The 26,316-nt window shown below is 42.6% G+C and overlaps 2 protein-coding genes across 2 annotated transcripts in view; both read left to right on the forward strand.

The window, feature by feature from the left end:
• On the forward strand, nucleotides 1–25,706 carry LOC116986469 (bactericidal permeability-increasing protein-like). The gene is made up of 15 exons (XM_033042028.1): nucleotides 1–155; nucleotides 2,882–2,996; nucleotides 4,759–4,887; nucleotides 6,165–6,320; nucleotides 7,347–7,410; nucleotides 7,548–7,608; nucleotides 11,763–11,854; nucleotides 12,324–12,500; nucleotides 14,997–15,056; nucleotides 15,327–15,494; nucleotides 15,596–15,663; nucleotides 19,603–19,645; nucleotides 21,719–21,782; nucleotides 23,001–23,077; nucleotides 25,063–25,706. The coding sequence occupies exons 1-15, from the start codon at nucleotides 44–46 to the stop codon at nucleotides 25,108–25,110; spliced, it is 1,434 nt and encodes a 477-aa protein (XP_032897919.1). The 5' UTR covers nucleotides 1–43; the 3' UTR covers nucleotides 25,111–25,706.
• The window catches only part of LOC116986468 (bactericidal permeability-increasing protein-like), a 69,856-nt gene extending 44,144 nt beyond the window's left edge, over nucleotides 1–25,712 (forward strand). Inside the window, exon 16 of the mRNA XM_033042027.1 lies at nucleotides 25,132–25,712. Within this exon, the coding sequence (XP_032897918.1) occupies nucleotides 25,132–25,150 (19 nt within the window). The 3' untranslated portion in view covers nucleotides 25,151–25,712. The remainder of the gene's footprint in view (nucleotides 1–25,131) is intronic.
• The last annotated feature ends 604 nt before the right edge of the window (nucleotides 25,713–26,316 follow it).

Consider the following 26,316-nt stretch of genomic DNA (forward strand, 5'->3'; position numbering starts at 1 on the left):
GTGACCTGCTGTCTCGCTCTATCTCGGCGGAGACGACGTGGAGATGTTGCCCAGACTTTGGATTGTGACGACCGCTCTCCTGTTTCTTGCCTCGTGCATCTTGTGTACAAACCCAGGCTTGAAAGCGAGAGTAACGCAGAAAGCTTTGGACTATGGTGAGTGTGGACATCTCTCGGCTTTTATTCTGTAAAATTTGAAGCACTTTAAACAACTGCCACATGTCACGACTCAATCTGCCATAGTGAAAGTGGAAACATTTCTGTAAGATTGAAAACTTGAGAGGAATGTGCTGCAGATAGAGAGGGGCGTTGAGGGCTGGGTAAATCAGGCATGATCATCTTCAATGGAGGCTTGATGGGGTGACTGGCATACACCTGCTCCTGTCTATTTGTGCTCGATATCCAGGGCATTATCCTGAATGTTGCTTTCTTACCTTTATGCAATCTTCAAAATATCGCCAACTTCTGCCTTTCTCCATCCCTTGAGAATGCTGGAATGCCCCGTTCTGTTATTGTGGCCTCACATTCTTTCCCTATTCCCACACTTGTCAATAGACAATAGGTGCAGGAATAGGCCATTCGGCCCTTCGAGCCAGCACCGCCATTCACTGTGATCATGGTTGATCATCCACAATCAGTATCCCGTTCCTGCCTTCTCCCCATATCCCCTGACTCCGCTATTTTTAAGAGCTCTATCTAACTCTCTCTTGAAAGTATTCAGAGAAGTGGCCTCCACTGCCTTCTGAAGCAGAGAATTCCACAGATTCACAACTCTCTGGGTGAAAAGTTTTTCCTCGTCTCCGTTCTAAATGGCCTACCCGTTATTCTTAAACTTTCTTTCTTTTCTTTTAAAATCTTTTTATTAATTTTTTTCAAAAGCAAAAACAAAACAACAACAAAAAAACAATAATGATAAACATAACAGTGATATTGATTCATAGGGATCAGGATTACATTAATAAGAAGTATGACCTAAGTATGAGTCCAGTGTCAAAATACACATTGGGCATGGACCTCCCGATCTCTATGTAAATATCGTTAAGTGTTTAAAAGAGAACTCGTATAGATAAAAACAAGAAGATAGAATGAATAAAAAAAGAAAAATGAGAAAAAAGAGAAAAACAAAACCCACTAAACAAAAAAAAAACAGAACAAAATCTGGGCTACAAAGAATTTCAACAATTTAAGTCCCAGTTTGTCGTCAAGTCCGTTCCACCATATAAAGGTAAAATAATTATTATAACGGTTGGAGAGGGGACAATTTATATTGTATGAAAATGTTGAATAAAGCTTCCCCAAGTTCTATCAAATTTAACCAAGGGTTCAATAATGTCACTCCTCATTGTTTCTAAATTTAAACATGATATCGTTTCAGAGTACCAATGAAGTGTGGTAGGAGGATTAGAGTATTCCCTTATTCTTAAACTGTGGCCCCTGGTTCTGGACTCCCCCAACATCGGGAACATGTTTCCTACCCCTAGCGTGTCCAATCCCTTAATAATCTTATATGTTTCAATAAGATATCCTCTCATCCTTCTAAATTCCAGAGTATACAAGCCCAGTTGCTCCATTCTTTCAACATATGACAGTCCTGCCATCCCAGGAATTAACCTGGTGAACCTACGCTGCGCTCCCTCAATAGCAAGATTGTCCTTCCTCAAATTTGGAGACCAAATCTGCACACCATACTCCAGGTGTAGTCTCTTTAGGGCCCTGTACAACTGTTCCTATATCAACTCCTCTTGTTATGAAGGCCAACATGCCATTAGCTTTATTCACTGCCTACTGTACCTGCATGCTTACTTTCAGTGACTGATGAACAAGGACACTCAGATCTCATTGTACAGATTACACCATTCGATAATAATCTGCCTTCCCATTCTTTCCACCAAAGTAGATAATCAAAGATGCATTTATCCACATTAAACTGCATCTGCCATGCATCTGCCATACATCTGCCCACTCACCCAACCTGTCCAAGTCACCCTGCATCCTCATTGGATTCTCCTCACAGTTCACACTGCCACCCAGCTGTGTGTCATCTGCAAATTTTCTAATGTTATTTTTAATCCCTTCATCTAAATCATTGATGTATATTGTAAATAGCTGCGGTCCCAGCACCGGGCCTTGCAGTACCCCACTAGTCACTGCCTGCCATTCTGAAAGGGACCCTTTAATCCCTACTCTTTGTTTCCTGTCTGCCAACCAATTTTCCATCCATGTCAGTACTCTACCCCCAATACCATGTGCTCTAATTTTGCCCACGAATCTCCTATGTGGGACATTATCAAAGGACACTTAGAACCGTCCAATGACCCCCTAATGGATATTCACAGAATGGCTCCATATTAAGCCAATGGAACAAATCCATGTGGGCTCATCTATATTGTCCAGTATTAATGCATGACTACACATTACACTTGTAAACTTACCCACAAAAGCATTTAGCACCATCCAACCAAAAGGATGTAAACTACACATATAATGCTTCCTTTCCATTTAACAGTTTTACCAAGAACACATTGAATGTTTAAAGTTCTCGCTTCATGCCTTGCACAAATATTTTTATCACATGCCTCATTTTATTTTTCTCTCCGCTGTTGCTGACATTTCCAGCAGTTTCTGTCTTGATAGCAACACTATTGGTCATTAGTTACTAACCAAAAGTGTGCCTAGTATGGGAAAGTTCCCTCTGTGTAACTTCAGACACTCCTGCCACTGGGCTATGTAGCCCTTGGCATCAGTAACTAGACTGATGTGAGTATCCAGTCAACCATGTGCAGTGGTACCGTGTGGGAGAGGGTTGAGTGTAACTAAGAGCATGGCTGTATTGATCCAAACCCCGCTCTGCACTGACTTCTTGCATGTTTTTTGCCATTCAGGTCGACAGGTTGGGGTCGCCGTGTTGCAACAGAAGTTGCAAGAGATGCACTTTCCAGATCTAGATGGTAAAGTGCATTTAGCTGTGATTGGGACCATACATTACTCTGTCACATCGTGAGTGGAATTTGTGCTTGATTTTAGTTCATGTATATCAGCTGTTAAATGCAACTGTTATTTTAGGGTTGATGGACTCATTACCACATTAAACTGTGTTAACTGGCATTTATTATGCAGCTTTGTAAATACCACATCATGTGTTCAGCTGAGGTTTGGCAGCAACAATGAACAGTACGTTCCAGGTATCCGCCACTCTCTGTGTGAAATAAAACTTGCCCCACACATCTACTTTAAACTTTCCTCATTGGAGTTTAAGGCCATTCCCTCTAGTATTTCAAAGTCCCACCTGGGGAAAGAAGTTCTGCCTACACCCTGCCTCTCGTAATTTTATAAACTTCTATCAAGTCTCCCCTTTTTTCCCCTCCTCTGGAGAAAATAATCCAATTTTGTCAAACCTTTCCTCGTAGTTGATACCCTTTCATCCAGGCAGCTTCCTGGTGAACCTCTTCTGCACCCTCTCCAAAGCCTCAACATTCGTCCTATAATGGAGCAACCAGAACTACACACAATACCCAAATGCAACAAAACCAAATTTAAAAAAAGTTGCAACATATTTTCTTAACTCTTGTGCCCTGACCGATGGAAACAAGCATTCCTTATGCCTTCTTTACTACTCTAAATATCTGTCTTGCCACTTTCAAGGAGTTATGCACTTGGAATCCAGGATCCTTTTGCACAGCAATTCTCCCAAAGGTCCTGCCATTAACTGTATATCTTCCTCTAACATTCGACCTCCCAAGTACAACACCTCAGACTTGTTCAGGTTAAACTCTCTCTGCCATTTCACTGGCCATATCTGTAACTATCCTGCTGTAGCCTTTGACAGCCTTCTTCACTGTCCGCAACGCCACCAATTTGTGTGTCGTCAAGTTTCAATGAGTTCCCCTCTCTTTTTACTCAACTCACCTGAGCGTAATTACATCAATGTGAAATCTCTCCGCCATGCCAGGCGTCAATCTGGTGAACCTTCGCTGCACTCCCTCCGTATCAAGGACACCCTTCCCTAGGTAAGAGTCCAAGACTGCACACAAAACTCAAGGCGTGGTTGCTCTAAGGCACCGTACAATTACAGTAAGACATCCCTGCTGCTTCTCCCTGTCATGGCCGAGATACCGTCTGCCTTGAAAACCACCTGCCGCAAACTTGGAGTGTTGCATTCAATCCACTTATTTACATCACTAATATATAATCATGAATAACTGGGGACCCAGCACTAAATTTGCAATTCTGGGTATTTGCCAACAATCTGCCCACCAAACTAAACCCTTGCCTATGGTCACCTATTATCAGCCATGCTCTGTCCGGCCCTTCCTCTTTCCCAGCTTTCTTTCCTGCCCCCACCCTCAGTATTATTGAATAAAGAGGTCAGTAGACACGAGAGACTGAAGATGCTGCAATCTGCTGGGGGAACCCAGTGTGTCATACAACATCTGTGAAGAGAAATGGACAGACAATGTTTCCGGTCGAGATCCTTCTTCAGACTGATCATTATATGTTCATTTTGGGGAATATCAGATATTCTGGGCCCTTCTCTGGAGAATTTATTGGGAAGTTAACAGCAATTTTGGGGAGTTTGTTCAGCAAACTGAACAAGGCAAAGTGCATTTTAATTTTATTGTGAGTTTGATTTTAAGGTAAATTCCTGGAAATAAAAGTAATCATAACTGCAGTCTCAATAAAACTACTTCTCCCTTTATGCTGTCTGTCTCTAGCTACAATGAGAATATAATGTTAACTCATTGCACCATCTTGCCTGCAGGTTACACATTGACAAGTTGGGTTTACCTCAGTCTGCTGTGAAATTCTCTGCTGGCCGTGGCATTCAGCTCTCCATCACCAATGGTTACATTGGTGTGACGGGGAACTTTAGAATTAAGAAGCTCTTTATGTAAGTATTCAGTCTTTGTTTATATTTTATTATTATTATTATTATGATCCTTTTGGAAGAACTGGATCCATTCCAGGTTGCTGTCCACTCTGTTCTAATGTTGGGCTTGGGAATTGTGAAAAGCTGCTGTAACCTTTCTCCTTTTACCTCTTCCCTCGCCCAATGGTACAGAGGCTGTTGCTCAACTCTCATCATTCTACCCATTGCCTCTCTATTTTTCACTGCACTTCATAAAGCGAATTTGAAGGATATGATGGTGTTGATAATTCTAGCATTGATAATTGAAGAAGTTACACCATTTTACTGCATGAGCTGTTGCATAACATTCAATTCGGTGCCTAATACACTTCTTATATGCAAACCGAAGATAGACACAATCTCCCGTTTGCCATAAACTTTAACTACCCTTCCCATTCCCACGCTGACATTTCTGTTCTGGACCTCCTCCATTGTCAGATTGAGGCCAAATACAAATTGGAGGAACAGAATCTCAAATTTCGCTTGGGCTGTTTTACAACCAACCCAGCAGTATGAATATTGATTTCTCTAACTTCAAATAACCCTCACATCCCCTCTCTCTCCGTCCCTCCCCCAACCTGTCATTGTACGTCATCCAGATGACTTTCATTGTCTGTAACTCGTTTTCATCTAGCCTATAGCCAACAATGACCTGTATCCTTTATGGTTGTTACTGTTTTGCATATCATTAATTCATTTGTTCTAAATCTCTCTACATTACCATCTATATCGTGTTTCCTTTTTCCCCGACTCTCAGTCTGAAGAAGGGTCTTGACCTGAAACGTCACCTGAGATGCTTCGTTTCCACCAGAGATGCTGTTACTCCAACATTTTGTGTCTATCTTTGGAACTAGAACTGGGTCACTAACTGATTCCTAGAAAGTGGGAATCAGTTTAAATTATTTAATGAGGCCGGCAGCTTCTGGTTTAACTGGGGAACACACCAGACCCTGGAGAGGTAGGACATTTATGGCAGGAAATAAGCTAAAGATATCTTGGAGGGAAAAGTTTCCAACACATCTTGGAGAGCAGGTGGAAGCAGCAAGGTTTCCTTGCTATCTGCTGCTCCTTTTCGGCTTCCACTCATCACGTACAAGTTCCGTACAGACAGCACCCTTAGTCAGGATCGAACTCGGGTCTCAAGTGCTGTGAGGCGGCAACTCTACCACTGGGCCACCAGTGCTGTGTTCATTAGTAGGTTTGTCTTCCAATGGTTATTTATCTGATGACTTATGGCATCTCCTCATTTCTCCTCACAGTCGGACGAGTGGATCATTTGAGGTGTCTGTGAGCGGTCTGTCAATATCGCAGACGATAGGAATGACCCGTGACAGCACTGGCCGCCCAGCTCTCCAAAGCGTTGCCTGCTCAACCAGTATTGGGAAAGTAGACGTCAAGTTCACCAAACAAAAAAAGTAATGTACAAATTCATTTCTAAAAGAAGTCTGCATATTTCAGGTTTCGCTCATCCTCTCTCCTCCACCCTCTTTCATGTTATGATGCAGATTTACAGGGCTTTGGTTAGACTGTATTTGGAATACTGAGTAGAGTTCTAGTCATTCCAGTGAGGAAGGTATGGAGGTTTTGGAAAGGGTGCAGAGGAGGTTTACCGGAATGATGCCTGGATTAGAGGGTATTAGCTACAAGGAGATGTTGGACAGACTTGGATTGCTTTCTCTGGAATGCCGAAGGTTGTGGAAGACCTGATAAAAGTATATAAAATTAGGAGAGGCCTTGATAGTCAGAACCTTTTTCACAGCACAGGAATATCAAATAGTTGAGGGCACTGCTTTAAAGTGAGCGGGGCAAAGTTTAAAGAAGATGTGCAGGGCAAGTATTTTATGAAGTGGGCGGTGGGTTCCTGGACTGCACTGTCAGGGGTAGTGATGGAGGCACAGACGAATGTGGCATAAGAGGCTTCTGGATAGTCACATGGATATGCAGGGAATTGAGGGATATGGATTATGTGCAGGCAGATAAAGGTTGGCCTTGGCATCATGTTGGGCACAGATATTGTGGGTTGTAGGGCTTGTTCCTTGGTTGTACTCTACTATGTTCTTGCTCTCACTCTCTTGCCTCTCTGCAGTGTCTGCAGGCAAATGGGATTCGCCCAGAACACAAACTTGGTCAGCATGGAGAAGAGCGGAGATAGCTGGTAGAAGTGGTGGGGCAGGAACTGGCAAATGAAGTGTTGATTGGGAGATGAGCCAGATAGGGGAGAGAAGAGTGAAGATAGTAACCAAATTCGCAGATGAGAAGTGGAGAAGACAGTAGGGTGCAAATGATGGAAGGTGGGGAGTGAAATGTAGAACCAGTAAGAGGGATAATAGGTAAAAGGGGTTGCAGGTAAAATATTACCTCCGCACTTTCTGTATTTGAGAGTGTGTCTGCACAATGTTAAGATTTATTTTGTTTTAACCAAGTAAAATTGTGCTTTGCAGATGGTTGTACAATCTGTTCCGCAAACTCCTCGAGAAACCCATTCGTAAAGCTCTGACCAGTCAGGTAGGTCAGCTTCCCTCATCATTCATGTTGAATAATTGTGCTGTTAATTGCACAGCATTCGAGCTGTATAACTCATGGTGGAGCCTGTGTCAAACATGGTCATCTCCTCATTGGTATTTACTATTTCTTTGATACAGATTTGTCCTAAAGTCTCCAGTGAAATCAACAAATTGGAAAACAATCTAAAGACCATGGAAAGTATGTCATTTTACCTCCTCCCTCCTCCTCAATTTTCCATCATCTTCTAAAAACTCTGAAGGATAGATTGCATGGGATCCAAAGAACAATAACTGAATGGATAGAAAATTGGCTTCATGGAAGGAAGCAGAGGGTGATGGTGGAAGGTCACTTCTAGGGCTGGTGGATGCGTCTAGTGGTGTGGCTCAGGGTCCATTACTCTTTGGCATCTATATCAATGGATGAGAACGTACATGACAAAATTAGCAAGTTTGAAGATTATATAAAAGTAGGTGGTATTGCAGATAGTGAACATGGATATCAAAAATTACAGCAGGATCTTGTTCGGTTGGCTAGGTTGACTGAGGAATGGTTGATGGAATTTAATACAGAGAAATGTAAGGCGTTGCATTTTGGAAAGTCTAATATGGGCAGGACCTCCACAGTGAATGGGAGGGCTCTTGGGAGTGTTGTAGAGCAGAGGGATCTAGGAGTGCAGGTATAATGATTCCTTGTAGGTGGTGTCACAGGTAAATAGGTTGGTCAAAAAGGCTTTGGGCACATTGGTCTTCATCAGTCAGGGTATTGAGTATAGACACGGTCTACCACGGAGCACTAAGATTTGTTACTAATTTTAAAACCCTCACGCACCACTGCACTTTGTATGCTCAAGTTGGATGGTTTGCCCTGTCCACCCGCAGACACCATCATTGGCATATCCTTATTTATAAGACTATCCTCGGTATTCTTCCTTCATACCTGCAGAAGTATGTAATTCGAAAAAGCACAGGAACTTATCAGCTCCGCTCTGAGGACTTGTTCTTACTAACTGTACCTAAAGTCCGTACTGAACTGGGGAAAAGGGCATTTAATTATGCTGCTCCCTTCGCATAGAACCAGCTGCAGAATGAACTGAAACTTAAGGAGCTGGTTTCTATAAACAGATTTAAATCCCTTCTTAATGATGTTGAAGCGGGCTCTTCTGTCTGTACATGCTTTGTTTGATGATGTTCTGACTGTGACTCTATTTATATGTTCTCTGTTGTTTTTAAATTATTGTCTGTAACTGTGGAACTGTGCTGCTGCCTGTCTTGGCCAGGACTCTCTTGTAAAAGAGATTTTTAATCTCAATGAGACTTCTCCTGGTTAAATAAAGGTTAAATAAATAAATAAAAATAAATAGAAGTTGGGAGGCCATGTTGCATGTAAGGTATTGGTGAGACCGCATTTAGAGTGTTCAAAAGGGAACTGCAGATGCTGGAATATCGAAGGTACACAAAATTGCTGGGGAAACTCAGTGGGTGCAGCAGCATCTATGAAGCGAAGGAAATAGGCGACGTTTCGGGCCGAAACCCTTCTTCAGACTGATGGGGGGTGGGAGAAAGAAGGAAAAGGGGAGGAGGGGGAGGAGCCCGAGGGCGGGCGGATGGGAGGGTGGGAGGAGACAGCTAGAGGGTTAAGGAACGGGAGGAGACAGCAAGGGCTAGCAAAATTGGGAGAATTCAATGTTAATGCCATACGGACGCAAGATCCCCAGACGGAATATGAGGTGCTGTTCCTCCAATTTCCGCTGTTGCTCACTCTGGCAATGGAGGAGACCCAGGACAGAGAGGTCGGATTGTGAATGGGAGGGGGAGTTGATGTGCTGAGCCACCGGGAGTTCAGGTAGGTTATTGCGGACTGAGCGGAGGTGTTCGGCGAAACGATCGCCCAACCTACGCTTGGTCTCCCCGATGTAAATCAGCTGACATCTAGAGCAGCGGATGCAGTAGATGAGGTTGGAGGAGATACAGGTGAACCTTTGTCGCACCTGGAACGACTGCTTGGGTCCTTGAATGGAGTCGAGGGGGGAGGTGAAGGGACAGGTGTTACATTTCTTGCGGTTGCAACGGAAAGTGCCCGGGGAGGGGGTGGTGCGGGAGGGAAGGGAAGAATTGACGAGGGAGTTGCGGAGGGAGCGGTCTTTGCGGAAGGCAGACATAGGGGGAGATGGGAAGATGTGGCGAGTGGTGGGGTCACGTTGGAGGTGGCGGAAATGGCAGAGGATTATGTGTTGTATTTGGCGGCTAGTGGGGTGAAAGGTGAGGACCAGAGGGACTCTGCCCTTGTTGCGAGTGCGGGGATGGGGAGAGAGAGCAGTGTTACGGGGTATGGATGAGACCCTGGTGTGAGCCTCATCTATGGTGGCAGAGGGGAATCCCCGTTCCCTGAAGAACGAGGACATTTCCGATGCCCTGGTGTGGAATGTCTCATCCTGGGAACAGATGCGGCGTAGGCGGAGGAATTGGGAGTAGGGGATGGAGTCTTTACAGGGGGCAGGGTGGGAAGACGTGTAGTCCAGATAGCCATGTGAGTCAGTGGGTTTGTAATGTATGTCGGTCAGGAGTCTGTCCCCTGCGATGGAGATGGTGAGGTCAAGGAATGGTAGGGAAGTGTCGGAAATCGTCCAGGTGTATTGGAGTGCCGGATGGAAGTTGGTGGTGAAGTGGATGAAGTCAGTCAGTTGTGTGTAGGTGCAGTAGGTGGCCCCAAAGCAGTCGTCAATGTAGCGGAGGTAGAGGTCGGGGATGGGGCCCTGGTACGTCTCGAACAAGGATTGTTCAACGTACCCGACAAAGAGGCAGGCGTAGCTGGGGCCCATGCGTGTGCCCATAGCTACGCCTTGTGTTTGGAGGAAATGGGAGGAGTCAAATGTAAAGTTGTTGAGGGTGAGGGCTGCTCTAGATGTCAGCTGATTTACATCGGGGAGACCAAGCGTAGGTTGGGCGATCGTTTCGCCGAACACCTCTGCTCAGTCCGCAATAACCTACCTGAACTCCCGGTGGCTCAGCACTTCAACTCCCCCTCCCATTCCCAATCCGACCTCTCTGTCCTGGGTCTCCTCCATTGCCAGAGTGAGCAACAGCGGAAATTGGAGGAACAGCACCTCATATTCCGTCTGGGGACCTTGCGTCCGTATGGCATTAACATTGAATTCTCCCAATTTTGCTAGCCCTTGCTGTCTCCTCCCCTTCCTTAACCCTCTAGCTGTCTCCTCCCACCCTCCCATCCGCCCGCCCTTGGGCTCCTCCCCCTCCTCCCCTTTTCCTTCTTTCTCCCACCCCCCATCAGTCTGAAGAGGGTTTCGGCCCGAAACGTCGCCTATTCGCTCCATAGATGCTGCTGCACCCGCTGAGTTTCCCCAGCAATTTTGTGTACCTTCGATATTCCAGCATCTGCAGTTCCCTTTTGAACACCGCATTTAGAGTGTTGTGTTCAGTTCTGGGCACCATGTTACAGGAAAGATATTGTCAAGTTGGAAAGGGTTCAGATTTACGAGGATGTTGCCAGGACGAGGGTCTGAGCTATAGGGGGAGATTGAGCTGGCTGGGAATCTATTCCTTGGAGCGTAGGAGGATAAGGGATTATAGAGGAGTATAAAATCTTGAGAGGACTAGATTGGGTAAACGCACAAAGTCTCTTACCCAGAGTAGAGAAGTCGAAAACCAGAAGACATAGGTTTAAGGTGAAGGAGGAAATATTTAATAGGAACCTGAAGGAAACTTTTTGGGAAAATCCAAGGGAGATGGCATTTGAAATAATGCCATCTCATTTTAATTGTGGGTCTGAATTTAACATTTCACTCAAAAGATGTAATGACTGGAAATTCAGAGCTCTATCTGGAGATGGTGACTGGAACCAAAGCTTATAACCAAACCAAAGCCTGCTGGTGGTGACGCCTGAAGAATCAATGCCCATTGTTAATGATCAGGACTTCAGCAGCAGCAGACAGTTGCTGAAGTAAGTGATGTGTTCTAGAAGCCAAAGGATATATTCCTGATATGGAGTAAACAACAGCTCATCGTGGAACCACTGAGGATGTTGGTTGTTTCATCTCAACTCTCTAAGAGTTGGGGAGGGTCAAGACTCAATCTAGCTGTGCCACTAAAAGTCCACACATAGACCTACGGTTCACAGTTTAGTTTAGTGAAAAGCTTTTGTTGCATGGTATTCAATCTGCGCAAAGACAATACATGATTACAATCGAGCCATGATTACAATAGACCTGGAACTGAAGCCAAATGCAGTCCCCACCTGTTACACAGGTGACAGATGAATAGCAATCTGGACTAAGAATTTGGAATTTTTTGTATTGATATCTCATATTTAATGTTCTTTCCCTTCCGTGTTCTTAGTCTTATTCAAAATTAACCGATTTGCTGAGGTTGACTATTCACTGGTTAATCAAATTGAAATCACCAATGATGCCATGGACCTGGATTTTAAGGTATGTCCTTGTCTCCTGGGGAGGGGAGAGTGATGCGAGTGTACATGGGCAGTTGGATGGGTGGACTTTTGGGCTGTTTCATAGTTCTGTTGCCTTTAGACTTATTCAAGACTGTTTTTGAGCTCCATTTATACGTTACCAGAGATCTTGTGATGGATATTCACTATCCAGGTTCAAAAGGCTTATTGGCAACCTCAGTTTTCTGGCTCAACAGTAGGGAACAATAACCTACTTGCTTCTAGAATCCCCTTCTTTGATTCATGTTAGGACCAAGGTCTGTGACCTTGTGGTTAAGAATAAACGAAGGTTCCACTAGCAACATATGTTTGAAAGATAATTTATATTGAGAAGTTTGAAAATGGCCAGGCAGTTGTTAAAAATAATTTTGTTGACCAGTTTTCTGCCTATTAACAGTGCATTCGGAGTCTTCATGCCTTATATGTGATTTGATGTCTAATTCTTTTTATAGGGTCAATTCTACAGAGTGGGACAAAGGCAAGATCCTCCCTTCAAGCCACCTCCAATCAGCCTTCCCAGTCAATCCACACGCATGTTGTACTTGGGAATATCTGATTTCCTTGCTAACTCAGCAGGATTTGTGTATTATAAAGCTGGAGCTTTACAAATGAATATCACCGATAAAATGGTGGGTAAAAGCCATCCTTTCACTGCCCCAGTGTATATGAACGAGGTTACTATTTTCACTGGAGGTGGGTTTCTGCAGTAGGTTGCTGTGAAACTATGCGGAGGTGCAAAACTGAGGCAACATTCACCTGCTGATCACAATTACTCTGAAGATGCACTGGACACCTCATTCCAGTCCGCGGGACTGACTTACCATCGCCCGGTGGGGTATCGCCTCGGCGCAGAGAGAGAAGAGGAGGGAAGAGACAGTAACTCTAAGACTTTTGCCTCCATCACAGTGAGGAGGTGTTTGGTGAACTCACTGTGGTGGATGTTAATTTGTGTTTATTGTGTGTTGTTATTATTACATGTATGGCTGCAGGCAACAACATTTCGTTCAGACCGAAAGGTCTGAATGACAATAAAGGAAATCTAATCTAATCTAATCTAATTCCAAGCACTCGTTATCACCTGTGCAGTGATGCAAGTGGACAGTCTGATTTGGACAGTCTGATTCCGTCTTTGCTGTCATTGCTGTCTGAGTTAAAATATTGAATTTTCGACAGAATGACTGATTTACCTCACGGCCTATGCGAGGAGTCATAGTGTCACTGTTGTTTTTACTCCAAATTCCAGGCCGCTGAGTTCATTCCACTGTGCCAGGAGGGCGTAAAAAGTAAAGCACCTTCAGACAGAAGCTTGCTCCTTTTTCAGTTGTCTCTTATGAACCTCACTGCTTTGTTTCAAAATAATAGATCAAAATAGGAATATAATAATAATAATAATAATAATAATAATAAATTTTATTTATAGGCGCCTTTCAAGAGTCTCAAGGACACCTTACAAAAATTTAGCAGGTAGAGGAAAAACATGTAAGGGGAATTAAATAAATAGTAGAGACATGACTAGTACACAAAGTAAAGACAGAATTCAATTCAAAACACAATATGAGGCAATTAATGCACAGATGAAAAGGGAGGGGGATGTGGGGCTAAGGATAGGCAGAAGTGAAGAGATGGGTCTTGAGGCGGGACTGGAAGATGGTGAGGGACACGGAATTGCGGATCAGTTGGGGGAGGGAGTTCCAGAGCCTGGGAGCTGCCCTGGAGAAGGCTCTGTCCCCAAAACTGCAGAGGTTGGACTTGTGGATGGAGAGGAGACCGGCTGATGTGGATCTGAGGGACCGTGAGGGTTGGTAGGGGGAGAGGAGGTCAGTGAGATATGGGGGGGGCCAGATGGTGGAGGGCTTTGTAGGTGAGGATCAGGATTTTGTAGGTGATCCGGTGGGAGATGGGAAGCCAGTGAAGTTGTTTGAGGATTGGAACGATGTGATGCCAGGATTTGGGGTGGGTGATGAGTCGGGCGGCTGCGTTCTGGACCAGTTGGAGTCGGTTGATGTAGGTGGAGCTGATGCCAAGGAGAAGTGAGTTGCAATAGTCCAGTCGGGAGGAGATGAAGGCATGGATGAGTCTTTCAGCAGCGGGAGGTGTGAGAGAGGGTCTGAGTTTGGCGATGTTGCGGAGATGAAAGAAGGAGGTTTTAATGACATGGCGGATGTGAGGCTCAAGGGAGAGGGTGGAATCAAAGATCACGCCAAGGTTGCGGGCCTGGTGAGATGGGGAGACAGTGGTGCCGTCGATGGTGAGAGTGGGGTTATTGATTTTGCTGAGCTTTGTTTGGTCACAGAGCAACAAGGGGTAGCAATGTCAGGTGATTTATGGGGCCTGTTTCCGTGGTTCATCAATTGGCAGAGAGGCACACTGATTCATACGTTCATAAGTGATAGGAGCAGAATTAGGCCATTCTGATAATCAAATCTACTCCGCCATTCAATCATGGCTGATCTATCTTCCCTTCTTAACCCCATTCTCCTGCCTTCTCCCCATAACCTCTGACCCCTGGTTCTGCAGGTCACGCTGCCATATCACTATTCCAGTGACCTGGCATCAGTTCTGACCTTTGGTGCTGTCTTGCCTAAGTTTGCTTGCTCCCTATGTAGCCACATACGTTTTGCCCAGTAGCTCATATATCCTTCGACATACCAAAGACACCCTGTTCCGCTAATTAGCTGCTGTACTATACCTCTAGTTTAAGTGGTTGGTGGGAGAATCGGGAACGTTACTTTCCACGTGTGATAGGACAGCATGTGGGGGAATGGGAGGGCTGGCATAAATTAAAGGGACCCAATGGACTCCAATATGTGAAAAATATGAAACGAGGATGAAACATAGGGCAGGAGGCAGAACTAGTGTATTGATTAATTACATTCAGTAAATCTAGATTTATGAATAGAAAATTAATTCTTTAGAAATGCTATACTCTTTGCAATAACTTCAATAATGTTCCAGGTTTTTGTCAATGAAATCTGCAGTCATTTACAAATCCAACCTCAGAATTGCAGTTGTGCTCGAAATCCACACGTACTGTTACACAATATTTGCCTTTCAAGATTGTACAATGACACAACCACACAAAATACTAAAAATAAAATTGGCTAATTCCTTTCTGTTTCCCCCAGATTCCAAGTCAATCACCTATCAGATTAAACACAAAGTCCTTCAGTATAATCATACCTCAAGTAAGTATTTCATGGGTTTGCAAACTCTTGTCTGATATTCTGTTTGTCTGATAGTCCTTATCCCATATCACCATGGGCATTGTTATCACATTATGATTCTTTGCACGTTACTCTATGATGGGAAAGATGAGCATTACCAGAGCAAAATACTTAATATTCTGTGAAACATAACATAACATACTGATACTAAAATACTGAGATCGGATACAATTTGTGAAGAAGGAAATGAAGTTAATTACATAAATATTAATAGAATATACGTCTCATTAGCTGGAGAAGCTCTATCCTAACATGCCAATGGAAATGCATCTTCGAGCCACTCAATCACCAGTTCTGAAGGCTGCAACAAGCAACATCACCGTTCAAGCATTTGGTGCATTTGACGTGTACGCGGTCCTGCCAAATTCAACCCTTGCATCACTTTTTGTCCTGAACATTGTAAGTACTAAAATCTACTTCTTCTGTAGTACGTCTTAAATTTTTTAGTTGACTAAATTATTGCCATGAGAAATCTCCTTTATTATTTTCTCTTGTTGTAGGAAGCGAGTGTCTCTGCCCAGATACACATCGTTCAGATGAAACTGAATGGATCTCTGCAACTGAATAGGTAAGGGAAAGACTACGTTTGAAAGGCTGTTCATGCCCTCATATGGCCCCATATGTGCATGTTAAGATAATCACCACACAATTTATTACAACAATCATCAAAGAATAGAGGACAGGACAGGTCACGTTTAAACTAAAATGGCAGGGGGATGGGAACCAATGCAGGGAGACAAAGGGCGGTAAAATGAGGGCTGAAGCAAAAGGTAGAAGGGAGAAAAGAAAAGCAAACCTGAAAGATTTGTGCCTTAATGCGAGGAGCATTCGTAATAAGGTGGATGAATTGAATGCGCAGTCAACGGATATGATATCATTGGGATTACGGAGACATGACTCCAGAGTGACCAAGGTTGAGAGTTAAACATGCAGGGGTATTCAATATTTAGGAAGGATAGATAGAAATGAAGTGGAGGTGGGGTGGCATTGCTGGTTATAGAGGAGATTAAAGGGCCTGTCCCACTTCTACGAACTAATTGCCGACCTCTGCCGAGTTTGCCCTTGACTCATACTCGCAGCATGGTCGCCACGAGGTCGTAGGAGTTTCTGGGAGATCTTCGTTAACTCTTCCTCATGCTCGTGAATGATCTGCGCGTACTCGTTGCCTCAAGTAGGTGGCGGTGTTTCTTCAACCTGCTAAAAAATGTCCACGAGTAAAAAAAGGTCGGCATAAGTCGGCCATGTGGGACAGGGGCTTAATGTAATAGTAAGGAGAGATATTAGCTTGTGCTAATCATTTACTACAGGTGCATAAATGCTCGATCAATGTACGACATACGCTTATCCAATTCAAAACATTACATAGACTATATTATTCAAAAACTAAATTAAATAAAATCTTTCCTAATGTTTCACCAATCTGTGATAAATGTCTGTGTCAAGAAGCTACCATAGCGCACTCTTTTGTTTTTTGTACAAAAATCCAAAAATTCTGGCATGGAATATTTGATATTTTTTCAAAATTAATTAAAATAAAACTGGTACCAAAACCAGAATGGATCATTTTTGGGATATCGGAAGGTATCCCTGAATTAAACGTGTATCAGAAGAATTTACTCAATTACGGGCTAATAATGGGAAAAAAGCTCATACTTAAATTCTGGAAAAATGCGCCCACACCAACAATAAAAATGTGGACATCAAATATGTTTGAAACATTACATCTGGAAGAGATGAGATTCCTCTTAGCAGGTAAAGCAAACCAATTCCAAAAGACGTGGTCTACGTTTATGGACCTATTACAAGCATGAGGTGCAATAGTAATTTTAAAAATAAATAAATAAATAAATGGTATCAGGACCTGGCATTGGGAGATAAAACAACAAAAACAGACTTGGTTGGTAGTCTTTCTGCGGAGTTTAATGTTATAATAGAGCGATTGTCCTTACTTTCTTTTTCTTTCTTTTCTAGGGTCTACTTTCTTACTTTACTTCCTTCTCTAACTTCTTTTCTAAGGGGCTTTCTTTTCCCAACACTCTCTTGCACTTCACAACTCTTGCGCACCTACTTTACTTTCCTTACTTCTATCTTTTTCTTAAAGCTTTAAAAAAAAAAAAAAATGAAGCGGTACAAAAAATGTATTAAGATATATGTGTTGTGTGTTATTGTAATTTACCGTACTTCTAATAAAAATAATTTTTTTTAAAAAAAACTCTTCCTCATGCTCGTGAGTGATCTGGGCGTACTCGTTGCCTCAAGTAGGTGGCGGTGTTTCTTCAACCTGCTAAAAAATGTCCACGAGTAAAAAAAGGTCGGCATAAGTCGGCCATGTGGGACAGGGGCTTAATGCAATAGTAAGGAGAGATATTAGCTTGGATGCTGTAGAATCTGTATGGGTAGATCTGCAAAATAACCAGGGCAAAAAAACACTTATTGGAGTTGTTTATAGACCACCAAACAGCAGTAGTGAGGTTGGGGATAGCATCAAACAGGAAATTAGGGATGCATGTAGCAAAGGTACATCAGTTATCATGGGTGACTTATTGGAGACAGTGTAGATGGTTGTCAAAAATTGCAGCAGGACCTTGATCGGTTGGGCATGTGGGCTGAGGATTGGTTGATTGAATTTAATGCTAAAAGATGTGAGGAGTTACCTTTTGGGCAGTCTAAGAAGGGCAGGACCAACACAGTGAATCTCCAGATCTCCAGAGTTGGGAGATCATGTTACAGTTGTACAAGAAATTGGTGAGGCCATATTTAGAGTATTGTGTTCAGTTTTGGTCATCCTGGTATAGGAAAGGTTGCTGAAAAAAATTACGAGGATGTTATCAGGACTCAAGAACCTCAGCTATAGGGAGAGGTTGAGCAGGCTATGCCTTCATTCTTTGGAGCGCAGAAGGATGAGGGGTGATCTTATAGAGGTGAACAAAATCAGGAGAAGAATAGATCAGGTAAACACACAAGAGTCTCTGGCCCTGAGTAGGAGAATCAAGAACCAGAGGACATAGGTTTCGGTGAGGGGGGGAAACATTTAATAAGAACCTATGGAGCAACAAGTGTGGTAGGTATATGGAACAAGCTACTGGAGGAGGTAGTTGAAACATGTACTCACAAGGTTTAAGAAACATTTGGACAGGTACATGATTAGGATATGTTTAGACAGATATGGACAAATGCAGGCAGGTGGTACTAGTGTAGGTAGGGTATGTTGGCCCACATGGGCAAGTTGGGCTGAAGGGCCTGTTTTCCACACTGTACTATGACTGTAAGAACTACCTGCTCTGTATTGGCAAAATGTCAAAACATCTTTAATAACTATCTGAATTTACCTACAAAAAAAAAGTCATAGTTAAATATAGTGTAGATGCTATGCTCTACATTTAGATTGGGTCTTCACTCCATAACCTTCTGAGGCATGTTCATTCTGTTATACTGAATGCACAACTAACAATTAACACTCATTGATAATACTGATAGCACTCACAATGATAACACTCACAGTCAACATTAATTAAATATGTCTACTTATTTCATTAATGCAGTACTAAGGCCTGTAGACTAAGATGAGCCTAGATTTGACCCTTGATCTATGTTATTAGTTACCTCAGAAAGGGTGCAACTTATGTGTTCCTATATTAGGATGAATCAACCAGACTTTTCTGTGACTCCTGTCTAGTGACATTGAGTGGACTTTGTGCAAGTGTGCACAATGAGTAAGATGAGGTTCAAGCAACTAATTTGCACCAACTAGCTCAAAACCCGGCTAAATAAGACCTGGGACCACTCAGCTGTATGCCAGGGTAAACTAGCATTAGGAGGTCAGTGGCACTATTGAAGACCAATGGCTGTTGAAGTTTGCAATCCTTGGCATCTGAAATGAAATAAAACTGTTTCCTGCAGCATTGAATGTGGCAAAGGGTAAATTGGAACTGTGTGCTAGGACAGCACTGAGATAGAAAGGGTCGGTGCTGTTGCAGGGAGAGGTCAAGGGCTTGCATGCACTGAGGCGTGGCGATACGTCTGGATCTCAGGATGCAAAGAGAACAGCACATTGAGAAATGTTGGGTAGTTTAAACATGCCTGTGATCCAATGCTGTCCATCCAAGCATTCAGTGCAAACCAAAGCTGCCATTATATTTATGTGTGAGAAAGAACTGCAGATAATGGTTAAAATCAAAGGTAGACACAAAAAGCTGAAGTAACTCAGCGGGACAGGCAGCATCTCTGGAGAAAAGGAATGGGTGACGTTTCGGGTCTAGATCCTTCATCTGAAGAAGAGTCTAGACCCAAAACGTCACCCATTCTTTCTCTCCAGAGATGCTGCCAGTCCCGCTGAGTTACTCCAACATTTAGTGTCCGCCATTTATATTTGTTGCATGTTGCCTCATTTCACTGTACCATTATCTACTGAAGGAGTTTAAAGTCAGATTGCACAAACATTGTTAAAAATCAGACACTTTCCTTTGTGATATAATGGTGTTCTGCTCTTTTACTTTGTTTTTTGTAGTTTGAAAGTGTCCCTTGAACATTCTAATGTTGGCCCTTTTTCGGTAAGAAAAAACTCCTGCACATTTTAAGTATCACATATTCTGCTTGAGTCGCTCACAACCAAATGGTAATTGAATTTACCAATTTTAGGTAACTACCAACCTACCTCCTCCTTTCTTCCCCAACCTCCCCCCCCCCCACCCCCCCCCCCCCCCTCCACTTCTACCTATATTCCTTCCTCTAGCTTCACAATTCTTCGAACCTGTATCAACCTATTACCTGCCAGGCGGTGTCCTGCTCCTCCTCTTTTCCAGTTTTCCACCTCCTCAATAATCATTCTGCAGAAGGGTCCCAACACAAAACCCCACCTGTCCATGTTCTCCAGAGATGCTGCCCCCCTACTGAGTTTTTGTTGTCTTTTTTTCAAGCCATGTTTGTTTGAGGTGACAAATGATTCTTTGGTCAAAGAAACATTCTTAGACAGTCACCATATCGCGAGTAAGTTCTACTATGAAAAATTAAGAAAGAGGGAAAAATACAAAACCACTTTAAAACCAATTGTTCAATTAAAAGTAATAATTATGGCAGCACAGTGTAATGGCACCTTAATCACAGACTTTAATCATCTTGACTTGCCTCTCCCCCCCCCCCCTCTCATGTAGAAAATCCAAGTTCCATGCAATAAAAATGTAATTAAATTTACAAAAGCAAAAATACTGTGGATGTTGAAGATTTTATATACAAACAGAAAATGCCGCAAATCTTCAGTGGGTGGTCGAAGCAGAGTTCACGGGTTGATGATCAACACCTTGTGTGGCCATGATCATTATGTAGCCCCAGATAATAAGCAACAGTAGTTCTGAATATGGAGACAAACAGGACTGAAAATGGTGGAATCTTGAGTATCCCTTCTGAGAATGTCCCCCCCCACAACCTCCAACATTGTTGTGCCCGTTTCTATCGCAACCCAAAATCCACCGACAGGACAGCGCTGGTAGGACCATTGTTTCCACTGCTCTTGCCCTACAGAGGTCATCTCCACACATCAACTCTGCCTTGACCCCCTCCCCCACTATGCTGTCCCTTCCCACCAACACCTAGCAGGCCCCTCTACCAGAAATAAACTTTAATTTCTTGGCCCACACCTCCTAATCATTACCATGGACATCCAGTCCCTTTACACTTCCATTCCCTATCTGGAAGGCCTTAGGGGCCTCCATTTCTTCCTTCCACCAATATGCAGGTTCATAGGTTAATTGACGACTGTAACTTTCCCTTGGTGTGGGTAATGTGAATGTGTCAAGAATAAGTTGTGTAAAAATAGATTTTTGATGGGCAACATGGACAGTGGACCAAAGAGCCCATTTCCATGCTGGGTCTCTCCACAATCATAAATTGACTAAAGCAACTGTCTGTAAATAGCCATTCCTCTCCAATGAAATAAATGTAGTCACTGAGTCGTTTTCAGTTCTAACCTCACCGGGACGACAGATGGCACAATGGGCTAAGTGTTCGGCTGGCGACCGGAAGGTAGCCGGTTCGAATCCCGCTTGGAGTGCATACTGTCGTTGTGTCCTTGGGCAAGACACTTCACCCACATTTGCCTGTGTGTGAATGTGTGTGAATGTGTGTGAGTGATTGGTGGTGGTCGGAGGGGCCGTAGGCGCAGATTGGCAGCCACGCTTCCGTCAGTCTGCCCCAGGGCAGCTGTGGCTACAGAAGTAGCTTACCACCACGGAGTGTGACTGAGGAATGTATGAATAATGCGATGTAAAGCGCCTTGAGTATTAGAAAGGCGCTATATAAATCCCATCCATTATTATTATTATTATAACCTGGGTCAGCTCCCTCTCCAGATTCCTCATTGAGCTAACAGGAAGCTAACATTCCAACCTTCAACCCCACGAGAAGTTCTGCTCAAGAGTGCGGTCAAAAGGACCACAGTGAGGACAACCTGGGAAGCTTGAGACTTCCTTGTTCATATGAGTGGTCTTTGGGTTGTCAATTCCAGCCTCCCCACAACGATGTTGTACACCATCACTCCCCACTCCCCACCGTAAACATTACATTATCCTAGGATATTAAACTGAGAGGATCTTTTTTGACATTTTCTTTCTCATCATGTCTTGTTGAAGGTGGCCAGTCTGGAACTGCTGATGAACCTTGCAGTAAAGTTCGCGGTGTTACCAGAAGTCAATGGTAAGTACGTGATGGAGACTGTTTGGGATTTCCAAGGTAAAAATGGATAATGGTGCAAAGTATTTAGATGATGGGGATTTTTCTAGTGTGTGCCGAACTTCATAATCTTTAATCTAGAAAAATTAGCTTTGCTCATTTGCCCTATAGGATAATCATGTTGTTCTGAGACTTTAGTTTGCAAATTAAAGATTTTACTGACTTAATTAGTAGGACGATTTTAATGTCAGTTGCCAATTGGGAAATGCAGGGAACAGATGTGATAGTTCTATTCTTGCCTAGTTGTAGATATCAAGGGAGAGAAAAAATGAGTGACAGGAAAACCAGCTTCGAACATGATTCTGTCAGATTCTCAACAGATCGATGAGGTTAAAGTGGCCTCCAACATATCTCCATTCAACAGATTGATGCAAGAAATAATTTAAAAATATAGATGCTTTAGATCAAAATTAAAAGCAGAACTGCAGAAACACTCAGCAAGTCAGGCAGCATCTATGTAAACAGGAGAGTTAATATTTTATTAGTACCTGAAATGTTGTCAAAGGAAAGAATCAACATTAATTTATCAACGTTATAACACCCTCAGTTTATCACAAAATATCTCAAATCAGTGACGTGCATTCACTCTGCCCCCCCCCCCACTCCCATTTATCTGCCATCTCACATCATTGTGCCTCACCTAAATATCACTCACTTCCTTGCCACACCATTTCTCCCACTAGGTCTCCCCTTTCTCCTCTCTCCCCCACATCTCTCTATCTATGTTCCTTCTTCTGGCTCACAGTTCACAATTCATATCTCCATATTTCACAGCTTTTATCTTCATCTCTGGCCTTTGTTCACCTGTGCACCAATCAACAATCCCCCTCCCACACCTGTGGCCACCGATCACTTGCCTGGCTTTCTCCTACCCACACCTCATTTACAGCGCCCCCCCCCCCCCCCCACCCCCAATACAATCAGTCTGAAGAAGACCCCAACCTGAAACATCACCCGCTGAGTTACTCCAGCACTTTGTGTCACTTTTTCCAGGAAATAAAAGGTAGGGTAGAGGTAATCCTGTCGGATAGATGATCGAGGGAAGAATATTTGCAAATAATACAAATGATCACTTAATACAGTTGGATAGATGGGTGCGGAAAGAATTTTTGTAAATTATGCCAGGATCAGACTGGAGCGTCTTTGAAATGTTACAGAAAATTCTCATACCTCTCCTTACAGAGAAACTGGCCAATGGAATTCCACTTCCAAACGTGAAAAAATTAAATTTTATAAATCCCAATCTTGAGGTGAACAAGGTGAGTAATTGCATTACATACGATGGTGTTAATGATGTGAAATACGTGTGCATGAAGTTGGGTCAAAACGATAGACATGAAGGGGACAGTTTCCCTTGAGGATACCCATGAGGGGAGACTATGTTCACCTTGTCCCGTCTTGGCTATTTTATTTCTTTGCAAACCCGCATTACAGTGCAGAGTTTCAACATCATTTTTGGCCATCATTTATTATTATAGAACATAATTTATTGGTGTGATCCTGAGCCATTTCCAATTTCTTAAAAATAACTTTTAAATTATTTTTTTTGCCAACTTTATTTTATTCTCTAGCTTGAGTTTGGAGTGCATCACTATTAGGTGAAATTAACTTTCATTTTCATGATATGGGTTTCAAGTTGAACCCAGTGTAAGAAGTAAACACTGAGGCAGATTAAAAAGGTATAATCTTTTCAAATCCTCAAAAATGGTTGAATATTTACAAAGATATCAAAAAGAGCATCTAACATTTTAAATACTGAAATGCAGCACATAAGAATGTACCTTTAGATTCAGATTCAAACTTTATTGTCATTGTGCAGTGTACAGTACAGAGACAACAAAAACAACTCTGTACTGTACAGTGTACAGTACAGAGACAACAACATTACAAATTAATATGTTTACAAAATTAATTTTTGAATACTGTAATCAGTTCTGGTCCTTAGACCTTCTGGTGAAGATTTCTGAAGAAGCGTCTCGACCCGAAAGAGTCTGAAGGGTCTCGCCCCGAAACATCACCCATTCCTTTTCTTCAGAGATGCTGCCTAACCAGAGTTTCTCCAGCATTTTGTGTCTACCAGAGATTTGTGACAATGGTTCCAGGGTAGAGATGATCTAGGTACTTGATAAGGCTGTGGAAGATGGGATCTTGGGGTCCAGTTTTATATCTGCCTGAAATTGGCAACATAATTAGAAAGAGTGGTAAATAAGGCATATAATATGCTTGCATAGATGGGGCATTGAGTATAATAGTTAGGAAGTCATGATGCAGCTCGATATGGCTCTGGTTAGACCACATTTGGAATACTGCATGCTGTTCTGAGCATCTCATTACAGGAAAGATGTATAGGCTTTGGGGCGGGAGGAGCTAAAGAGGTTTACCAGAATCCTGCCCAGATTAGTGGTTTTAGCTAATAAGGAGAGGTTGGATAAACTTGGATTATTTTCTCTAGAACGCCAAAGGTTGAGGGGAGGCCTGATAGAAGTATATAAAATTATGAGAAGCATGGATAGTCAGAACCTTTTTTCCCCAGAGTAGAAATGGCAAAGACTAGAGGGCATAGCTTTAAGGTGAGGGGGACAAAGCTTAAAGGAGGCAGTAACAATAGTGGCACTTAAATTACATTTAGATAAGCACATCAATATCTTGGGCAAGGTGGGTTATGGATCTTGTGTAGGCAGATGGGATTAGTTTATCTTGGCATCATGTTCAGCATAGACATTGTGGGCTGAATGGCCGGTTCCTGTGTCGTATTTTTTTTATGTTCTCCATGGAGCAGATAAGGCAAATGGAAGATATAGAGTGTTCAGAGAATTGAGTGAAGAAGTCAGAATAGATGTGAGAAACTGGTCCCATTGGCAGGATGGGCAAGAGGCAGAACAAAGGGTGGTTAGCAAGGGCCTAGGGAGGTGATGTGGTAACGTGTTGTGATCAGAAAGGCACGCGTTAAAGTTGTCAAAGGAGATCTAATAGTTACTTCCATAGGGGGATTTGGACATGTCCTTGTCAAGAATGACCACAGAGATGATATAATTAAAAACGCTTTCAAAGGATGTTCCAGTCACTGTGGGCTGAATGGCCTCCTGTGGTGTTTGGTTTTGTTTCATGAGATATAAACAGTAAGCTGTGACATATTATACATCTGAGACTATAGATTTAAACTGTACTTTGAAGCAAGCACTGGTGCCATGTGAAGGAAGATGGGAGAGCATTATTTTAATGTTGATATCTTGCTTCTTTTCAGAATATTCTGGTGATTGCAACTGATCTTCAATACCAGCCGAGTGTTTGATGGGAAAGATAACGAGTCACTGACTGCTTTGATTACCTAAAATGATCTGGCCATTTTAAATAAGGCCACTGTTTCAATTTTTTGCATGTTGCCAAATATTAATTTCTAGCTTGTTGGCTTTTAATCCAATATATTGCAAAAAAACAAAAAGCTATTGTTAAACTTTATATGCAGAGCTTTTATAAATTTCCAAATCTGAACTTTTGTTTCGAACTTTCATGTCCAAGAATATGAAGCAGAAAGAGATCGCTTCTGAAATCTTCCTGCAAACGCTTTTGGGGAAAATATAAAGCAAAGATCAGGAAATTAAGAGAAACCAAGCTTTTCCTCTAACAAGTAAAAAGTAAATGTGAAGCTTCATCATTTTTGATCGCTACTTTTCATTGAGAAAGGGGTTGCGAGAAACTGTTGGTGTTTTGGAACAATTTTCATTTGAGCTCAACAATTTGCGCTGAGCCTCAAACAGTGCACATTCCTCAGCATATCTGCGCATGGATATTTGTTATACCTAATAGTCATGAAACAACTTCTGCAAACTCTCCGTGGAGGAGCCTTCACTTTTCTTGCTGAGCTATACAAAAATAAAGATATGAAAGAAAAAGCCTTTTTTTTAAAAAATAGGTCAGAAATGAGAAAAACCTACATATTTTTCAGTTGATTTCTTTCAGTCACAATTTAATTCTCTACAGATTAGCAATAGTTTTAAATCTGTAGATTTGCCACCATTTCTCCCGTGGTTGCCAGTGTACTCTGGTAATGGTGCTTACTGAACATGTAGGATCATTCATCCATTGCTTTGTACACTAACGTTGTGGAGGTACTGTCAACACACTGATCATGAGGGCCCATCATCATAACCCTATGAAGAAACAGGATTTGGTGAACAAGTTCCAGCATTTACAGCAGGACCCACATTTGTACAAAATAAAAATGAACATGCGCAGCAAGTTCACACTATATGAAACACTATGTTATTTCATATCTTAAATTTGAGCTAAAAATGGAAAATGCTGGAAACACACAGCAGGTCGGGCGGCATCAATAAACGAGAAACAGTTAATGCTTCAGGTCTGGAACCCTTTGTTAGAACAGACCTTTCTGATTATGGGTCCAGGACCTGAAACATTAATTGTTTCTATCTCCAGAGAGGCTGCCTGAGCTGGTGAGCCTTTCCAGCATTTTCTGTTTTTATTTCAGATTTCCACT

The sequence above is a fragment of the Amblyraja radiata genome, chromosome 23 (assembly GCF_010909765.2).
Source record: "Amblyraja radiata isolate CabotCenter1 chromosome 23, sAmbRad1.1.pri, whole genome shotgun sequence".
Taxonomy (NCBI): Eukaryota; Metazoa; Chordata; class Chondrichthyes; order Rajiformes; family Rajidae; genus Amblyraja; species Amblyraja radiata.